Source organism: Brassica napus, chromosome A5 (genome assembly GCF_020379485.1).
Source record: "Brassica napus cultivar Da-Ae chromosome A5, Da-Ae, whole genome shotgun sequence".
In the NCBI taxonomy this organism is placed as follows: Eukaryota; Viridiplantae; Streptophyta; class Magnoliopsida; order Brassicales; family Brassicaceae; genus Brassica; species Brassica napus.
Window position 1 is genome coordinate 15372659 of NC_063438.1, and position 21112 is coordinate 15393770.

General features: G+C 37.7%; 1 protein-coding gene and 1 long non-coding RNA gene across 3 annotated transcripts; both read left to right on the forward strand.

Moving 5' to 3' along the window:
* The first annotated feature begins 2698 nt into the window (after positions 1–2698).
* LOC111216064 lies at positions 2699–4139 on the forward strand. Its single transcript, XR_007339640.1, has 2 exons — positions 2699–3684; positions 3840–4139. It is a non-coding gene; the product is annotated as an uncharacterized LOC111216064 (long non-coding RNA).
* A 7576-nt stretch (positions 4140–11715) lies between these two features.
* Positions 11716–14704, forward strand: LOC125574791 (regulator of nonsense transcripts UPF3-like). 2 transcript variants are annotated; one of them, XM_048780328.1, is made up of 12 exons: positions 11716–11979; positions 12052–12158; positions 12225–12419; positions 12499–12578; positions 12662–12851; positions 12961–13058; positions 13159–13390; positions 13466–13627; positions 13698–13784; positions 13884–14011; positions 14089–14146; positions 14260–14704. In XM_048780328.1, exons 1-11 carry the CDS (start codon positions 11840–11842, stop codon positions 14125–14127), a joined length of 1458 nt encoding a protein of 485 aa, XP_048636285.1. In that variant the 5' UTR covers positions 11716–11839; the 3' UTR covers positions 14128–14146; positions 14260–14704. The 2 variants fall into 2 exon arrangements, with proteins under 2 accessions (XP_048636285.1, XP_048636286.1); XM_048780329.1 differs by having other exon boundaries at positions 13481–13627.
* Positions 14705–21112: the final 6408 nt, after the last annotated feature.

A 21112-nucleotide genomic window follows, 5' to 3' on the forward strand; every position in this document is an offset into this window, starting at 1 on the left:
CTACGTAGCGACCGAGCGTCCGTCCCGCTCGGTCGCTACGTAGCGACCGAGCTCGAGCCAAGCTCGGTCGCTACATAGCGACCAGGCTCGAGCCAAAGTTCGGACGCTGCGTAGTGATCGAGCTCTTCCGAACATCGGTACGACATCAGTACATGCATTCTCGTCAAAACTTCAAATGTTATCTCCCGAAAACCGTAGCGAGCTCAGTCTATGTTTTCCGCTATTCTAAATCATCGATCAAACTTCGCCGATTAGAAACCGCGGAAAGTTCTTTCTTTGTCGAAAGAAATCGTAGTAAACGCTTCGAGTCGGAAGACGGCCCAAAGGGACCTAAAACACGATTCGAGGCCCATCCTGCGATTTCTTAACCAAAAGCCCGTAAACCACAGCACGGTTTACGCTTGGTCCACAAGGAAGGATAAATGTCAAGTTTCCGCGGATAAATACGGAAGTTTTGAAGATAATTGTGAAAATCGGGAAAAATGGAATATCTCCATTTTTATGCTATGACGGCTTGAGGGCAGAAGAGTAAAAGCGTAAACCGACCTTGGAGCTAGTATATAAGGAGTCCTAGGCGAGGAGCATAAAGGAGAACTTTTTAGACTCAGAATTCTCTGCACTTAGAAACTTTAGGCTTTATTCTCGATAAGTTCGGTTTCTATGACTGGCACTCAATTACTAGACGAACTCGCCCAGGCAGTTCGATCTCTTGTCCAGCTCTATCAATTGAACTACGTTCGGCTTGACCCTCGAAAGGGGTACGTAGGCAGCCTTTAACAAGGTTCAGTCCGAAATCAATCAAAAACCTTTTATGTATCTTTTTCGTCTTTTGTTATCGAGCTGCGACTCAACTAGGTTTGAGCTTTTAGGAAGCTAGAACTAAGTAACTCGCTGACAGCCTTTGCGGCCAAAGCTCTTATGATCTCTTGTAATGATCGCAATGCTCTTACGCGGACTCGAAATAAGATCCAATGTTTTCTCTAAACTCGTTTGTTATCTTTTCATGATTTCCGCATATATTCGGTCACTTGTCGTTGGCTCTCGCAGAGATCCGGGACCTCTGGGAAATTAGGGTTTTCCTAGTTTCCTTATTTAAACGGAAATCGACAGTGCGAATTTCGGTTCCCACATATAACACAATATATATCACATAAATATAATGTATCCAGCCATGCTAATGAGACATCTAAATGAAACACCTTAAATGACTATTAACACTCACATCAAGTGAAAGGACATGGTCATTCTCCATTAACCACACAAACCTTCTATGGCTATATAAATGGTGGTCTCTTTCACAATTATCATCAAACATACAATACACAAAAACTTTCAAATGTCTACACATCTTAAAATCTCTCCACATAATTCTATTAAGTCAAAATGTCATGTTTCCTACATGAAGAATCTGAAACATGGAAGGGAGTTTATAGTATCTGACTTGCGCATGTGTATCAATGCCTTTCCCGGTCATTTCACAAAAAAAAGTATACAAGAGTCTACAAAAATGCATGCCTCCACATCTTAGCTAGATACCCTCTTCAGACACTTTGATGTTACAAATCAGTGATGAAAGCTTACCTCAAGCATGACAATGGTGAATCACACTATATTGAAGGAGTCTAATAATGTTTTGCAATCAACAACCCTCAACAAAGCCTAAAACCTCTCAAGATCTCAGCTAACCCACAAATATGATGAAGTTAACTATTTTATGTCATTCTTTTGTTGTGTACATGTGAATATGACGAAGATATGAAATGTAAAGATCTCCATAATTGGCAAGCCAACATAAATGACTCATTAACACCTTAAATGACTATTAACACCCATAACAGCTGAAAGGGCATGGCTAATCTCCATTCATGACACAAACATTTCCGTCTATTTAAATGGTTTTCTATTTTACAATCATCATCATACATACAATACACAAATACTTTCCAAATGCAAACACAACTTAGAACCTCTCTACATATTTATGTTAAGTCAAAATCCTATGTCTCATACATGGAAAACATAAGATGCATGAGAGTTTACAGTATCCGACGTACACATGTGTATCAATGCTTCCACCGATCATTTCACAAAAATGGAGTAAACAACTGACAATACAAAATGCACGCCTCTACAGCTTGGCTATATACCGTTTTCTGACAGTTCGATGTTACAAATTAGTGATGGAAGCTTGCCTCAAGCATGGTAATGGTGAAACACACTATTTAGAAGGAGTCTAACAATATTTTAAACTCAACAACCCTTAACAAGGCCTCACTACAAAAAAAGTCTACATTGATAGCACATTGTTATAGCACGTTTTACTGAACTGCTGTCGTAGATGATTTAAATATTTCTGTATTATATTATAGCATTATATAAATGCTATGGTAGAGTGAAACCTAAAATAGCATTTAACTAATGTTATTTTAAAAATTAAGTGAGCGGAAATATAAAGTCACAGATACCGCCAACACTTAGCGAAAAATTAGATTTAAGCGCCAAAGATATTTTTTTAAGCAGCTTCAACAATGCTATCAAAGACATATAATAGCATTTTTATAACGCTAAGAAAAATTCTTTGAACCTCTAAACTCTAAACATGGTTTTAAACTCTAAACATCCTTTTAAACCCTAAACTTTAAAGACAACCTTTAAACCTCTAATCTTTTCATACTATAATTTCAAATCTTAAAATTAAAATCAAAATTTAATCTTTTTAATCTTAATCTATAATTTCCTAAACACATATCTTTAATCTTTAATCAAATTCTATATCTTAAATCTAAACTTCAAATGTAAACTAAACATTCAATACTCTAAATATAAACTTCAAATCTAAATTATTAAATATTTAACTACAAATCGTCTAGTATTCAAATCTATTATTTTCGAATCTTAATCCAAAACACTAAATTTTAACCGTAAACCTCCTATTCCAACATCAACACCTTAAATCATAAAACTAAATTTACTCTTAATCATAAATTATAAATTTAAAACTTTTCAAATTTTGAATCAAACATACAAAATTTATAAACAAATTATAAATCAGATTTTTTATAAACATGCAAATTTAAAAATGATGACCAAAATCATAATGTTGATATTAATCTAATATTTTCATACTTAAACATCAATTCGTAAAATAAATATCAGTTTATTAGGTTCAAAAAATAAAAAAAAAATAGACTTAAATTATAAACTACAAATATTAATTTTAAAATAAGATATAACTAATAAAAATCACTTACAAAACAAATTATCAAATATGGAAAGACAAAATATAAATAAAAATAGAAAAGCAAAAACAAAATTGTCTGGCCAATCAGATTAAAATACATGGATCACACTTTTGAACCGTTAGATTAACTTAGATCTGAAGGTTAAGATTTATTCCTTTTAATTTTAATTTTAATTTTAATTTTCTCCTCTCCCTCTCTCTCTCACAAACTCCACGACACAGATCTGGTCTTCATGTTCTTCTCCTTCATTCTCATCTCTCCCATCCCTCTCCAAGCTTACTGTTTCTCTAATCTCTCCTATCTCTCTCCACGCCTCTCTCATCTCTCCCATCTCTCTCCCACCGCGTCTCCTCCTCGTCTCACCACCACCAGGGTCGCCCTCTCACCACCACCACGGTCGCCCTCCCACCACCACCACGGTCGCACTCCCACCACCACCACGGTTGATCTCTCTCTCTCTCTCTCTCTCTCTCTCTCTCTCTCTCTCTCTCTCTCTCTCTCTCTCTCTCTCTCTCTCTCTCTCTCTATCTCTTTGTATCTGTGTATCTTCTCTATGTTTCTGTAGTATGAATCTGATGTTGTTTTGTTTTGGTAAAGATAGTTGGGGAGGCAAGGTTCATGGTAGCTGGAGGAGGCAAGGTCCATGGCGGCTTGAGGACGGAAGTCTCGTGGCGGCTGGAGGAGGCAAGGCTCATGGTTGTTGGAAGAGGGGCAAGGTTATGGAGGAGGCGGCTGCAGTCTATTTTTGTTTTTTTTAGGTTTAGATTTGGTTCAGTGTAACCCAGGTTAGAAAAATTTTAGTGGTCTGAGTTATGTTATAATTTCTGGTCAGTTTTGTAAACCGGGATTAATTTGTAAACCAATTTTAATATATAAATAAAATTTATTTTAATTTCATTATAAAACAATTTTCGGTTTAATATTAAATTATTTTATTTCGAATTATAATTAATTTTAGTTTATTGCAGAAAGATCTATCATAGCACGAATATACAAATCGTAATCAATTTGTAACAAAAAAATAGTGTTATGTTTAAGTTAATAATATCATTCAAGTATTGCTATTGTATCTGCACAATTCATAGCATTTAAAAAAATGTTATCGTAGAGGGGGTACCTACGATGGCTGCCGATGACATAGCATTTCAAGTTTCGCTATGAAAGCCCTACCATAGCGTTTATCGTGTGCTAAGAATGCGCATATTTCTTGTAGTGCCTAAACCATCTCAAGATCTCGGCTAACAAAAAATATAAGCCTAGGTTAACCATTCTTTTGTTGTGCACATGAGAGCATAAGGAAGACATGCAAGCCCAGATGTCCGGAGCCGACGAGTGCTGAAGATAAATGAAACGTTCATTGTGCGATGTCCCTATCATGAGGAAGTCTTAAAGAAAACAATATGATCCCCATAATGATTCCAAAAAGTTACATGCTCAGTGATCTTAAAATAGATGCACTGATTGTTTCTACGATAAACTAATAGATATTTTTTTGACGATAGTTTACCTTGAATAACAACATTTTTCACTCCTAAACACACTAATTCTCATCGCATTTCCATTTCAATGTTTTTTTTAATTTTATTAGCTTCGATTTGCTAGTTTCATTGCATTTAATGTTTCCATTACTTTTTATAAGAAATTCCTTTTTCAGTTTGTTAACTATGAACACTATGATCCTATAAATAAATCAACTTGGTCAGGATCGTTAAAAAGTTAAGATTATAAACAACAACAAATTTATAGATCACTCGGCTAATGACCGTCTGAAAATAAACGATGTTCTTCTTAGTTTCACTTTTTCAATAACAAATAAAACAACAAATATTATGTGAAAGATTTTTTTCTGGAACACAACAAACAAAATCAATTCACATTCCAACTACACTCATATATATAAACTCTTTCTTATAGCATTGGTCAAGTTACATTTCTATGGAATTCTTGCTTAACTTCAATAACATCTAATTATTTTATAATAAAATTTTCGTTATTTTAAACCATGTTCCAATATCATGTTCAGCCAATCATAAACCGATCTGAATACAATTATTTACGGCCCAAGCCATTTATACAAATGTTAATCATAAGACCTCCAACCCATTCTTCAAAGCCTAAAATATAGGAAATCACATTAAATCAAACAATTATGGATTCAAAATATAGAAAAAAACATACAAAAAGAAGACCACGTAAACCTTGCTAACCAATATATTATACTATACGCAGCAACCTCTTAATATAGAGACAACCAACATGATCAAACATAATAAATCTTAACATATATAATCCCTACAAAAGCAAATACTCTTATAAACAATAATTTTTTTTATACATTTCTCTTGCAAATGCTAAATTATAACACACACAATGAAATATAAAATTATTAAAGGTATATACATCAAATATAAAGTATATCCGGCGTGTAGCATGGACCGACCCTAGTAAATTCATAAACCCAAGTCATAAACTCATATAGCTATAAGTTTAAAAATTAAAGCAGGGCCATAAACTCATAAAAGCACAGTCATAAATCCATAAACTCATATAGTATTAGGAGTTCTACAAAAATAATTCACCAAAATATGTGTAAAACAGATAGTTGCTCACACATTACTACAAGAAAGTGATAAATTTTATTCATTCTCACATTCGTAGTCACTATAATTTTGAGAATATATCAACAGCCAACTTATATTTTATGTGTGCAATTTGTTTTTCACTCAGCTTTGTGAAGTCTACTATACGCATTGCATGACACTATATCAGCTTCAATGCATAAAATCAATAATTTTCTATTTGAAAACCTAAAATAATTTTATAGTAATATATTAGGCTTAAGAACATAAAAGATCACTTATAATATAACTTTTATTATGTATAAAATAAATCTAACATTTAACAATTTATAAGCTAGTTATAATCATGTTACCGTTGGAAACTTTCACACAAATAATTTATAACAAATTTATTTGTATACATGTTAATATTTTTGAAGTAAGGGTTCACAATCGCATATGTGTACTTCAATGTTGCACGATTTAATGATGTGCTACTTTTATTCTACAGATTAACAATAATTTCAAGCAAAAAAATTTCATCAATTGCAATAACCTAATAGAGAATGCTGGTATTCTTTTCTATGTTTTACTTGTCAAAGCCACTACTGAACTGGAAAGCTTCTTTGTCATCTAAAACTCATCATAAAGTTCACGTATTTCTTCTAGAAATTTTATCCCAACAACTAAAACACTTTTGTTCAGAAACAAATTTGGATTATTTATCTTTCTCATTTTCATCAACTCCAAATCAGTCTTTTTTTTTCTTTTACTTGTGTATATGTATATGTTTTTTAGTTTTTGCAATTGTTGTCTCTTCAACTTCTGAAATAACTGTAAAAAAACTTCTCAAGTAAATGACCGAGTATCTCCTTCTGTGATTAAAGCCTCTTTACTATTCATATTATCTTACTCGAGATTTTTTGTTAAGAAAATGATGTTTTCATATATCGAAATAGAAAATATATGCAAATATTTTCATAAGTGCACTTCTCATATTTTCATAAATTTGTTCAGAATTATCTATAGAATAGAAACTCTACTAGGTGTAGAAAGAAGACAAGCGATTTTAAATCTATTTTACTAATATTAGACTTTGAGTCGTTTGTAGATTGATTTTTTAGAATTTAGAGTGATAGATTAAACATAAAATGTGTTTTCCAAAAACATTTAGCTAACAAAGTAGATTGACTAACAGAACGTGGATTTCAATTTCCACTACACCATTTTCCATAGAACATAAAATCTGCAATCCATAGAACATGTTCTGAAATTTTTATTTATCGAGTATTAGAACTCAAAAAAATACCACTACATTGATATATGTATCTCTTCACTTGGTGGTTTGCAAAAATTATTTATTTTGATAAATTTTGTAAACAGAAAGGGTAATAAAACACAAAAATGAGGACGTGAGAAGGGACGCGGGGGAAAAGGAAGTTGTTGAGACAAATTGGTCTTTAGTTTCACCAACGAAAGTGGGAAGATCGCCAGGGAGTTCTTCGCACACAAAACAGACAGAGGATCTTCATATCTCGGCCTCGAAGTTTGCGGTCCTTAGCGTAGATGAGGAAGAAGAGGAGGGTGAATTCATGGAGAGGGATTTTCAAACTGGCGCTGAAACTCAGGACACAAATGTCATTAATGAAGAAGAAGGCAAGAGAGGGTCTGTGGAAGTTCAAATTGTTTCCAACAAAATTGGACAGCAGGATGATGAGATGAAGGAGAAGGAGACAAAGGGCATAACGAAGGAGCAGAGGGCAAAGAAGGCTAGGTCACAGGATGTCAATCCGATGGCTATGAGCACGAGGTCCTCTTCCCGTCATCGTTAATATGTCGAGTTTCTTCTGGAACATCCGCGGATTCAACAAAACTCTAAAGCAGTCCGTGGTAAAAGAATGGTTGAGTAATAAAGAGTTGATGTTTGGGTGTATATTGGAAACAAGAGTGAAAGAAAAGAAAGCAGAAAGGATCTTGAGTACAGTGTTTAAGGATTTGTCATCTATGACTAATTACGAGCACTGTGGAGGGGGTAGAATCTGGTTACTTTGGAGAGACACGGTGCGCATGACTTCGGTCTACAAGTCTGACCAGTTGATTACAGTTTCGGTGGTGCTACAAGACGAAGAAGAGTTTATGTGTACGTTTGTTTATGCAAGCAATCAGGCAGATGAAAGGAAGGGGCTGTGGGAGGATATTTGTCATCATCATGATTCTCCTCTTTTTCAACACAAAGCTTGGATAATTATGGGAGATTTTAATGAGATTCTTGAGGGTGGAGAACACTCAGGAGTGGATAGTTTGGTGAGGTTGCCACCGGGGATGCGAGACTTTCAGCACACAGTACTGCATTGTCATCTCTCTGATATGGGATACCAGGGTCCGCTGTACACTTGGTGCAACAAGAGGGAGGAGGGGCTAGTCTGTAAGAAGCTGGACAGGGTGTTAATGAACGATGTGGCATTGCATAGGTTCAACAACGCATACTCCATGTTTGCACCGGGTGGCTGCTCTGATCATCTATGGTGCAAAATACAGCTATTGCCAGCTCGGGAGAAGATCATACGGCCTTTCAAATACATAAATGCAGTAGGTAAGCTCCCAAACTTTTTGCCCATGGTAAAGGAGTACTGGGAGTCTACTGAGAAATTGTTCATCTCTACCTCTGCAATGTTCCGCTTCTCAAAAAAACTAAAGAATCTAAAGCCGTTGTTACGAGAGCTTGGAAAAAGCTGGGAAATTTGACTGTTAGAGCAAAAGAGGCTCACAGCATTCTCTGCGAAAAGCAGAGGAACACGGTAGCTAATCCAACCCCGATTGCAATGCAGGAGGAAGCTGCAGCCTACGATAAGTGGCTACATGTTGCAGAGCTGGAGGAAGATTTTCTGAAGCAGAGATCAAAGCTTCACTGGTTGGATGTGGGAGATCAAAATAATAAGACCTCCCACAACTCGATCAGAACCAGACAAGCGCAAAACACAATGAGAGAGATCAGATGTCGCGACAGAAGCACTGCTACCTCACACTTGGAGATCAAGGCAGAGGCAGAGAGCTTCTTCTCAGAGGTTCTCAATCTGACACCAGAAAGCTTTAAAGGTGCTTCAGTGGATGAGTTGAGGGAGTTGTTGGATTTTGAATGCACCACAGGTGATTGCAGACAGCTGCAAGCGAATGTTACAGCAGAAGAGATCAGAGAAGTGCTGTTCTCCATGCCACCAAATAAATCTCCAGGGCCAGACGAGTTTTCCTGTGAATTTTACAAAGCTTCTTGGTCAGTTATTACACAGGATTTCACCATTGCAGTTCAATCTGTCTTTCAGCTAGGCTTTCTCCCGAAAGGTATAAACTCGACCATTCTTGCCCTCATTCCCAAGAAGACTGTGGCGCAGGAAATGAGAAACTACAGGCCCATCGCGTGCTGCAATGTCTTATATAAAGTGGTTTCAAAGATCATAGCCAACAGATTGAAACTTATTCTGCCAAGGATTATTGCTGAAAATCAATCTGCATTTGTGAAGGGGAGACTCCTAATGGAAAATGTGTTGCTGGCTTCAGAGCTTGTGAAGGACTATCACAAAGATTCGATCTCTCCACGCTGTGCAATGAAAATTGATATATCGAAGGCGTTTGATTCAGTGCAGTGGTCGTTTCTGCTCAATTGCCTACTTGCTATGGGATTTCCGGAGAGATTCATACACTGGATCAGGTTATGTATCACCACACCCTCTTACTCGGTACAAGTCAATGGAGAACTAGCTGGCTATTTTGAGAGTACAAGAGGGCTGAGGCAGGGGTGCTCTCTTTCACCGTACCTCTTTGTGATTTGTATGAACGTACTGTCATATAAAATTGATCAAGCTGCACGGGAGAAGAGATTTAGACTGCATCCCCGGTGTCAATCCCTAGATCTCACCCATCTTTGTTTTGCTGACGACTTGATGGTGTTTGTGGAGGGTTCAAAGGAGTCTATTGAAGGTGCTCTAGCAGTGTTTGACGAGTTTGAAGTTTGGTCGGGCCTCTCTATAAGTTTAGAAAAGTCAACTATCTATATGGCTGGCATAACTGAAGTGGAACAGGGGAGGATTCTTAGGAATTTCCCTCTTGAGGTAGGAGATCTCCCAGTGCGCTACTTGGGTTTACCTCTGATGACTCAAGCTATGAGAAGACAAGACTTCTTACCGCTGCTAGAAAGGATCCGAACTCGCATATGTTCCTGGACCAACCGGTTTCTCTCTTATGCCGGTAGATTACAGCTAATAAAGTCTGTCTTGATGAGTATTATAAACTTTTGGGCTGCTGCATTTAGATTGCCAAGCCAATGTACCAAGGAGATAGAACAGCTCTGCTCAGTGTTTCTTTGGTCAGGTCCGGACCTTAAGTCTACAGGTGCAAAGGTGGCGTGGCATGATATTTGTAAGCCGGTAAAAGAAGGAGGATTAGGCATCAGAGCGTTGAAGGAAGTAAATAAGGTTCAGGGGTTGAAGCTAATATGGAGATTGGTTGCAGGGGATTCCCTTTGGAGTAAATGGATCAGATTAAATCTTCTGCGTAAGAAGAGTTTCTGGGAAGTCAGTGTTAAGACACAAGCGGGTTCTTGGATATGGAAAAAATTGTTAAAGCTGAGAGAAGTGGCAAGGACATTTCACATGAAAGCTGTTGGCAATGGTCGCCACACTTCTTTCTGGTACGATAAATGGTCCAGCTTGGGTGTTATGTCGGAGATGCTAGGGGAACGAGGAGTTATTGCAATGGGTATCAGGAGAGAAGCCACAGTAGCGAAAGCTTTGCAGCGGAGGAGGACAAGGCATAGAAGAGAGATTCTAAAACAGATAGATATGGAGTTGAGTCATATTGCAGCAAAACAAGAAATGGAGGGAGTTGGTGCAAATGATATTGACATGTGGAGATGGAACTCCGGCTACAAACCGAGATTTTCAACTCAAGAAACATGGAAGATGACAAGAGTAAGTGCTACTCAGTGTGACTGGGGTGGCAGTATATGGTTCTCTCAAGCCACGCCGAAGTTTGCGTTTATGGCCTGGCTGGCCATCAGAGACAGATTAGCTACAATGGACCAGGTTGCTGTATGGAGTCAAGGGGTAGACACCACTTGTGTTCTATGCAAAAGGGCTTCAGAGACTCGCAATCATCTCTTCTTTGAGTGCTCGTTTTCTACGCAGATTTGGGAACCACTCATGAAAGGGATTTTGCGCAACTCCTACTCAGGCAAGTGGGAGGAGCTGGTGAGTCTACTAGCCACATTGCCCATGGAAAAGAAGAAACAATTTTGTTTCAGGTACACTCTCCAAGCTACTGTCTACATGCTGTGGAGAGAGAGAAACAGACGACGCCATGGTGAACAGCCTATGCCTGCTACTGTCTTGGCAAAACACATCGACAAAGCTATCAGAAACAAACTCAGCTTGGTACAGTCGAAGGCAATTGGAGGTCTTGAAGTGAGTTTGCAATACTGGTTTGGTACTAGGATGTAAATACAGAGTTGGGATAGAAGTTTTAGTTATCTAGTAAAGAAAGTGTAAAGAAATAAGAGTAGTCTTCTTTTCATATAAAGTCTCACTTGATGTAAAAAGGTTTTTTTTATGAATAAAATTTAGCATTCATTCAAAAAAAAAAAATGGCACAAAAAAAGAAATACCATAACAACAAAGAAGGTGTTTTTTGGTCTAAAAACCAATTTCCCCAAAAAAAATTTTTTGATAGGGTTTTAATATTTTTGGATTCTATTTTTGATAGCCAAAAAAACTAGTTAATGACTGTCTTGAATATCATTTACGAAACATAGAAGGCTCAAATATTGGCCCATATAGACTCGAAAGTCCACATAACTCCCCCACCCAATTTCACCTATGCGGTTCGGTTTCTCTTCCGTGAAATATTTTTTGTTTATTTATTTATTTAATTAATTAATTATCAGCTGTGTTTTAGAGAGAGAAAGAGGAAACAAATTAGGGCAAAAAAAGTTGGTTGCGATTGGATTGCTTAACTGCGTCTGATGTGTTTGATTTGAGAAGGAAATTGATGAAGGAGCCGTCAGCGAAGAGGAAGGTGGTTGTTCGGCACTTGCCTCCTTCTCTTTCTGAGTCCGATCTCTTATCCCAGATCGACCCTCGTTTCGGTGATCGTTACAATTGGGTTTCCTTTCGTCCTGGAAAGTCCAGGTATGCTCCTATTTGAGTATTCTAGAAACATGTTTGATTCTGGGTACATAATCTTTGTCTGTGATTCCTCAGCTATAAAGCTCAGAAGTATTCACGGGCCTACTTTGGTTTCAAGGCCCCTGAAGATGTTTACGACTTTGCTGCTTTTTTCAGCGGCCATGTGTTTGTTAATGAAAAGGGTATTTGACCGACCTTTAATCTCTCTTCTCTTACTGCATATGTGTTTAAGTGCTTCTTTTGTTTAGGTGCTCAGTTCAAGGCCATAGTTGAATATGCTCCTTCACAGCGTGTGCCCAAACCATGTGACAAGAAAGATCCTCGTGACGGCTCTATTACCAAAGACCCTGATTATCTTGAGTTTCTTAAGCTTATTGCTCTGCCTGTTGAGAATCTCCCTAGTGCTGAAATCCAGTTGGAAAGAAGAGAAGCTGAGCTGTCTGGTTTGTCTTTCTATGACCAAGTTAGTTGGTTACTCTGTAATCAAGAAATGGAACTTACTAACAGAAATCTCTTCTTTAGGTGCTTCAAAACCGGCTCCAATTGTTACCCCTCTTATGGAATTCATACGTCAAAAACGTGCTACTGTGATTGGATCCCAGGTAATCATAGCTTTCCTGAGACGTATTCTGTTTCAAATTGGAGTATCTAGGTTGGTGATCTCTGGTTTCTGTTGAAGCAACAGGGTTTAGATGTTCGAAGAGGTGGCAGAAGAACCAGGGCAGTCTCTTCAAACAAGCCAGCTTCAAAACGAAACTCTGAAAAGAAAAAGTATGTGGAAAAAGACAATTCAAAAAGCGTGTCCCGGAAGGCTACATCAGACGCCGGCAGCTCCAAGCAAGATTACATTCCAAGTGTACCAGTAACTGAAACTGGTAATCAATCAAAAATATTGTTATTCCGAATGGCTATGTCACAGATTTTCCCTACTCGTACAAGTCCCACTGTCTTTCTAATTATTTCTTTTTATCTGCACAACTGCAGCCTCTGCCATGGATAGCTCTCTCCCAGGGATTGCGTTGACTATGGATTCTGGGAAGAAAAAGATCTTGCTCCTGAAAAAAGACCGAGACAACCCTCTTGTAAGCTTTTTCTCTTTCAGAAAGTTGTCTTCTTTTTTTATCATGTGTTTTGATAGTTGTAGACAGCAGCTTCTCATTTGTCAATGTAACGGCTTTTCAGAACTCTACAACACAACCAGAACAGCAGATGGAAACTAATCTTTCTGGAAGCTCCTTGACTTCAAGACAGGATCAGAAGATTGTTGTTGGTGGGAGGTTGATCAAGGGAATACTTCTGAGAAATGAGCCGCGACCTAGTCAGTCCTCATCTTTTGTCCAGCCGGAGTCAAGAGTGGAACCCTTGGAAGCAGAAAACTCCAAGCGTCCTCCTCGGCCAGCAAACACTCGAGCAGGTTATAAAGGATTAGAGTTTAGAACTTTAGTCTAACTATTAACTTCCCAATTTAGGCTGATAATTTAAAAGACAGATGGTAAATATGCAGGTAAAGACAATCAGATTTCTGGTACCAACAGTGAGAAGCAAGAGAGGCGTCCAAGAAACAAGGAGAGGCCTGATCGTGTTGTGTGGACTCCTCTTCGTCGCTCTGATGGGTCTAGTATCAGCGAGGATCAACTGTCATCTTCAACAGGTTCTGTTCAGTTTACTTTTTTTGGTTGTGCTCCATGACATATTAACCCATATTGTATATCAACTTACAGCAAACAATGGAGAAATTAAAGAGAGGATGTTGTTGCAAAGATCTGGAGAAGTGGTGAACTCCTCTGGTGGACACTCTCTTGAGAACGGTTAGTCCAGTTGAAGTTGGAGAATGCATAATGTGCCTTTTTCATTAAATGAATGAAAAGAGTGATGTTAATTCTGCCAAAACTTCCGACTTTATTCAGGTTCTACAAGACATTCTGGTCGCCGTGTTGGAGCTCGCAACAGAAAAGAAGAGGGTTTTGCGATGACTGGTGAGGGTAAATCATCCCGGAGAGGAGGTGGAGGTGGTGGTGGTCCCAATTCACATGAGGCAAGCCGAACCAAAACCTTATTATGATATATACTATTATGTCCGTGTTTAAAAGACTCGTTTTCGCTGTGTTACAGAAGCAAATGTGGATCCAAAAATCATCGTCGGGTACTTGATATCTTCACTTAACATATGGTATGTAAAGCTGCCCTCTATTACTTTCAGTGTTTAACATCAATTTATTGTTCTCTTCATGATCTATTAGATGGCCTTGTCAACACAATGTTACGATTGTTATGACCTTTCAGGCTTTTATAAATCAGCCAATTCCAATGGATTTTGCTCTTAACGGGAATCTATAAATCTCAATCGAAATGGAGAGTAACAACACTATATCAACACACTCGGGTTTTTGAGGACTTCTGGTCCAGCGTCGTAAGTCGTAGTATTGCACATAAAAGAGGCCTGACTCACAGTAGGGATCAGCTCAAGATTTATGGGTTTTGAGATAAGAAAGAGACTGTTGCTACTGTCTTTGAAGGCTTTTAGCGGTTCATGGTACCTGCATCCCCTTTTTTGCTTGTGCTGTGTTACAGGCAAGTGGGTGAGAATTGAGAATTACAATGAAATAAAGTCGAGTGTATATGGAGCAGGGAACACTTTATCGGGTTTTATTTTCTGTTCCTGAACGTGATTTGCAGATTTAACCTTAAATCGTTTGATTACTGTGAAAAGTAAATTTCTTGCTATTTTTACTAGTGGAAGTGGATTTGTTTCACCTGATTGTTATATAATTTATGCCTCCAAAAATGTTTTCCATAAATGGTGTTTTCTTTTTGTGAAATCGCGTATGCGTTTATAATGTGTATTTCATAGTGACGATCGCAAATTACATTAAACCAAAATTTACAAATTACATCAGTCAAAAGCAGAGTACTTTGGTTGCAAAAAGAGAACCAAAAGTAAACAGAATTATAATTTCCATGACTCACACTCTGAAGGTTATGATGAAGCAAATATATCCATAAAGCTGTCAATTGTTGGCTTCAGTACTTTCCTGAGCAGTGAAAGGGATATCAATCACTGGTATGTGTAGCTAGTGTTAGTAAGCAAGCATACCATCCGTACTGCGGGTTGAAGTATTTTGTGATTCCAAAAATATTTTATTTTTTTTAATGAATGTTAAATTTATTGAATTTTTTTTTTTACATCAAGTGTAACTTTTGTTTAAAAAATTAAAAAAAATCAAAACCTAGCTATTTTTTTACTGTATTCTTGTGCCAAACCAATATCTTAAGTAGGACTGGGCATCGTTACTTGTTACTCGCCTTAAATCTGTTACTTAACTCGTACCCGCCTTGAAAATTCAAGTACTCGGTGTTGTCAAGGCAAGTAACAAGTCGACAATTTTCATTACTTGCAAAGACCAAGTCAAGTATCATTATTATTTTTAGTACTTGACTCGTTATGCCCTGTTACTTGTCCAATTATTTGTTATTTGTTACATGATCTATTAAATAGTTGTTCATATTTGTTTTTTCTTTTACTTGCATTTAGAATTGGACACAAATACTCATTACTCTTCTTATACTTATTACTTGTTTCGTATTTGTCTTGATTTTTAAATATTTGTTGTCATCTAATCAAATATTATATAGTAACAAGTTTTAAAATTTTAGCTACATGACTTGTTACTATTACATGTTACTTGTTTATATAGAATACATTTTTGTCATCATAAAAATTAAACAATGTTTATGTATCGAAATATTCACATATTTTGAACAAATATTCATTTAAGTAATTCACATGTCTATTTCTAATAGATTATTATTTAGTAAGTAGTTCTTAAATACTTAGAAAAATTCGTAAATAGTTCACAAATACTCGTAATTGTTCACAAGTACTCGTAAATAGTAAGTAATAAAGCGGGGCAAGTAACTTGCAAGTAATTCATTTTAATCAAGTACTCGAAATAGCAAGTACTCGTTTTTAACAAGTACAAGTCGAAAATTTTATTACTCGTACAAGGCAAGTGAAGTCGCAAGTACACGCAAAATAGCGAGTACTCGCCTTGCGCCCAGCCCTAATCTTAAGCCACCTTCATATCTCATGTCTCTCATCATCATAATAGAGTTAAAATGGTTTCTGATTCCTTTATCAATGAATTTAACTAGCTGCACTGGTGTAAAATGAGCTTCCCCATGCCTCCTTTTATTTATTTTTCTCCATATGCTGTGGACAGTAGTTGCTTGAAAGAGATATTTAATAATAAAGCAAATCAGCATATCTCCATCTATTTCAGATATCAACTCAATAATATCAGGCTAATAATTTGTGTATTCGATCTCCTAAAATTGGTCTTAGAAGTTTCTTCCACACCTCAGCTGAGAAGGGTCACTTGAAAAAAAGATGGTATCGTGTTTCAATAGGATCTTGACAGAGAGAACAACTCCCATCAACATTTCCTCCCCATTTAAGCATGCAGTCTCCTGTTGCAAGTTGATTTTTCAGAGTACACCAAGTCATGAAAGCAAACTTAGGTGTAGAATGACGAAGCCACACTCCTTTGCTCCATTGACACAGTGGTTGTTGATCTCTGAGTAGCATCCAAGTGGTTTTTGTTGAAAACCTCTTCTTGTACATTCCTCCAATACCTTTCCACAGGCTAACATCCTCTGCATTATCCGCATTTGCTTTCCTCTCGTCAATTTCATCCTCAATTATATTAAGAATTATTGTTTTGTGCCTTCTTCTTCTGTAGGACATCATAGCTTCTTGAACTGTAGCGTGAGTATGAAGACCAAGATCAATTACTCCTCGCTCTTCTAGAATATCTGAGAGACAACCCAATGAAGACCAAGTGTCATGCCAAAAAGATGTATTCTCCATTGCAAACTTCAACTCGATGAAAACATCTTGCCAATCTTCTCCGTTTCAGTAATTTAGCTCACATCCAAGAACCAGCGCTTGTTGTTTCACTTACAGGCCAGAACGACCCTTTCCTTATGAGATATATCTTGATCCATTATACCCAAAGTGATTGGTTTGCTGAGAGCAATCTCCAAATTAGCTTCAGACATGGGACATTGTTTGCTTCTACCAATGATCGAATATGTAACACGCCTTCAGCTTTCGGTCTACAAATTTATGTCCATGATACTTTCGGTCTACAAATTTCAATCTCCTTTAAACATGCTTTTGGTAACCTGAAAGCAGACACCCAAAAATTTGTAATACTCATAATCACCGAGTTAATGAGTTGTAGCCTGCCTGCCTGCCTGCGAAAGGAAGCGTCCATTCCAATTACACATTCATGTCTGAATCTTCTCCATAAGTGGCAGATAATTGTTCACTGTCATTCTCTTGGTTAGGACTGGTAAGCCGAGATACCGAACTGGGAGCTGTCCAGCTGAAAATGGGAAATCCGTGAGGATAGAGTTTTGTGCTTCTTGTGATATTCCTTCCATATACAATGTCGACTTCTCTAAGCTTATCCTGAGACCTGAGATCTTACCAAACTCCTTAAAAACACTCAGAACTCCTTCTCTATATCTTTGTTGTCCGTCCACAAAGACCATTATATTATCAGCAAAGCAGGGATGCGTTATTGGAATGATTTGACATCTCAGATGATATCCTATTTTCCTCTGAACCGCAGTTTCGTCAATCATTTTCGAAAGGACATTCATGCAGATCACAAACAAATAGGGAGATAAAGCACAACCTTGTCTTAATCCCCGCTCACTCTGGAAGTAGCCTACAAGTTCACTGTTGACTTGTACATAGAAAGAGGCAGTGGTTATACACAACCAAATCCAGTGAACAAACTGATGTGGGAGTCCTAAAGCTTCCAACACTCTTAAGAGGAAAGGCCACTGAACTCAATCAAATGCCTTATAGATTTTAATCTGGATGGCACATCTAGCTGAGAGATCATCCTTGTGGTAGTTCTTGACTAGCTCAGTTGCTAGAAGAAGATTCTCCATCAATAGCCTCTCTTTAATGAAAGCAGACTGATTTGGGGTGATGAACTTGGGAAGCAAACCTTTAATTCCGTTGGCAAGAATTTTTGAGATGACTTTGTACATGACGTTACAACAGAAGATTGGTCTATAGTCCTTTATTTCCTGAGCATCCTCCGTCTTAGGTATCAACACTTTTTAGGTAGAAAACCTTTAAGAAAGAATGATTGCTCAGCGACTATAAAATCTTCTCCTACCACTGACCAAGCCTCTTTGAAGAACTCAAAGGTATATCCATCCGACCCTGGAGACTTGTAGCTTCCATCTTAAAAAGAGTTCTTTTAATCTCTTCCCTGGTCACTTCCTTAATCAACTGACCTTTCTCCAAGTCATTGCACTGAAACTGCATAAGTTCCTGAAGCATGTTTATTGAAATATCTTCAATGTCATCAGGCTTGTGCGTAAGAAATTTCTGAAAAAATCTGACAGCCTCCAATTTTATATCTTCATCATTGTTGGCAATAATCCCATTAGGACACTTTACTTCCGGGATGGAGTTACGGACCTCCCTCATCTTAGCAGCATTATGGAACACTTTATTGTTGCCATCACCAACTTGCAGCCAGTGAAGCTAGGACTTCTGCTTATAAAAATCATCTTCCATTAGTACCAATTTCTTCCATTTATCATACGCTTATGCTTCCTCTTTAACACTCTCCGGAGAAGGTCGATCAAGAGTTATATGTTGCTTCTCACATAGTCTAGTATATGCATCTTTAACCCTTACCGGAAGATGGCTAATTTTTCTTTGCTTAGCTTCCTTAGCAGTGCCTTTAGAGCTTTGAGTTTCTTGGAAAATCTGTGCATAGCTGATGTCGAGTGAAACAGCTTATATGTCTCATTCCAAAACCCTCCCACGACTGGAATGAATTGAGATGTCTTCGCCACTGCATTTGTAAACTTAAATGATCGATGTTTCTTTTCCTTGACATCGTCAAACTGAATGCGACATCGTAAATGATTAGAACAGCCCCCCGGTTCAAATACACAATATACCTGAGGAAATTGGTGCATCCACACATCGTTCATTAGGACCCTATCCAGTTTCTTACACACCATTCCCTCATCACGTTTATTACACCTTGTGAAAAGAGGTCCATGATAGCTCATATCTATCATCGAGCAATATCTTGCAGCTTCTTGAAATTCTCTCATACCAACCAGTATTGATGGCGAGGTCGTATAGTTTTTGTACTCCCTGCCATCCAAAATTTCATTAAAATCTCCCATAAATAGCCATGGTTTTTTCCTGAACATAGGAGAATCTTGATGGTTTCTCAAATCAGCCCATAAGACTTTCCTACTTTCCAAAAAGTTTGATGTGTAGACAAAAACGTCAAAAGAACTCCTCTGATCTACCCTCCAACAAAACTGAAATAGTGATTAGCTGGTCACTCTTAAACACCGGAAAACACGTACTGATGAACTCCAGAGAATCCATATCCGACCTAGAGAATAAAACTCATAATTTGACATGAAAGACCAGTCTTGAAAAACCATGCCAACTATATCTTCTGCTTTCTTTTCCTTAAACCTAGTCTCCAACAAACCTCCAAATTTCAGATCATTTTGGTTTATCCAATCGCGGACAGCAGCATATTTTGTAGTTTGATTGAATCCGCGCATATTCCAAAAAACCCCAGTCATTGATTTGATCTCCGGGTGCTTCTTTTGACATTACTTGGGATGCTATCCCTCGTAATATTGGCTGAAGCAACCGTGAGAAACTTGTGTTTGCTCATTGAATCCCTTGGTAACAGTTGACGTGATGTACTGCTCTCCACACCAGTTTTGCGTATAACATACAATTACCTCATCTGCAATATCAACTTTATTCTCCATTTGCAAATGACCATCTTTTCCTTATGCATCATCGTGGATCTTGTCCTCAGAGTGCAAATTCTGATCCTTGTTTTCCCCATCCATATCTACAGCATATTTATTTGTTTGAGTCTCCTCTTCCATAACTTTTTGTAGAACTGAAATTCTCGATGGAGAAATCACTTTCCCTTGTTCCAATAATAGAGCTTGTGATTTACCCACTAAACTTCTGCCAATGTTATCTAGTGATACTTTTGCCCAGTTACTGATGATTTTCCCCTCTTCTATATCACCCTCCTCAACATCTCCAGAACTAATTACTTCAGTTAGCTTGTCACTCTCAGCATCTTCCTGCATAACCTTTTTTTGAACAGATGCTGAACCTGAGACGGTTTCAACCTCCACTTCTCCTATTGATTTCCTTGTCTCTTGTTCTACCACATCCTCTTTTAATATATCTGAGACATCTTTCTCTACTGCTACCTCAACCACATTTTTACTCATAACACACTTGTTCTCCGAGTGACTCCATTGATCACATAGCTTACAACGGATTGGTAACCACGGAAAGATGAAATCCACTAGGAAGCCTTTGCCATTCTTTGAGAACTTAATCGATTTCGGAAGCTCCTTAGTCAGATCAACATTAACAAAGATCTTAGCTACATCAAATTGTGAACAAGAAGTTGTCTCTGTATGAACTCGAATTGGCCTACCCACTGGACTTGTCATGAAACTCAACCCATCCCATGAAAACATATTCATAGGGACATTTTTCAGAGAAACCCATATTGGAATTGAAGTTTTCTCTTCTTTTGTCTTCTCAACCATAGGAGACCACTTTGACACCACCAAAGAAACTTCCGCAATGTTCCACATCCCTCTTCCAAGAACCCTTGATCGAATCTGAGGATTCGGAATTTTGAACCTCATTGCTGTTGAATTCACTTCATAGACCTCAATTATCTGGTTTTTATCTCCTTGGTTCCAAATTTTGTTTATGATGACGTGAACTTTTGCAATGTGTGGAGCTGTTTCGAGAAATTTTCCGATCAAAAAATCTTCCCAGAGAGGCTCAGAGTTATCATAGATCTCATCGGGTATCTCGACTTATGGTTTCCCATCAACCACCGTCAGATTTACGTCAAATTTCTTGAGAGTATGCTTCTTCTGAACCACTGATGCATACACACCAACTTGTTTCTCTTGCGTTATCACCTTCACTGTCTGCAGTCCCCCATCTTCAGGATGCCTCATCAAAGCCACAACGGCGACGGTGAGAAATCACAAACCCTAGAAAATCGCCAAAATTTCC

Excerpts from the sequence above, each read along its gene's own strand:
- LOC125574791 (XM_048780328.1), top strand. The coding sequence starts at position 11,840 with ATGAAGGAGCCGTCAGCGAAGAGGAAGGTGGTTGTTCGGCACTTGCCT. Across the intron at positions 12,852-12,960 it reads TGTACCAGTAACTGAAACTG|CCTCTGCCATGGATAGCTCT; the intron begins GTAATCAATCAA and ends GCACAACTGCAG. Across the intron at positions 13,628-13,697 it reads TCAACTGTCATCTTCAACAG|CAAACAATGGAGAAATTAAA; the intron begins GTTCTGTTCAGT and ends ATCAACTTACAG.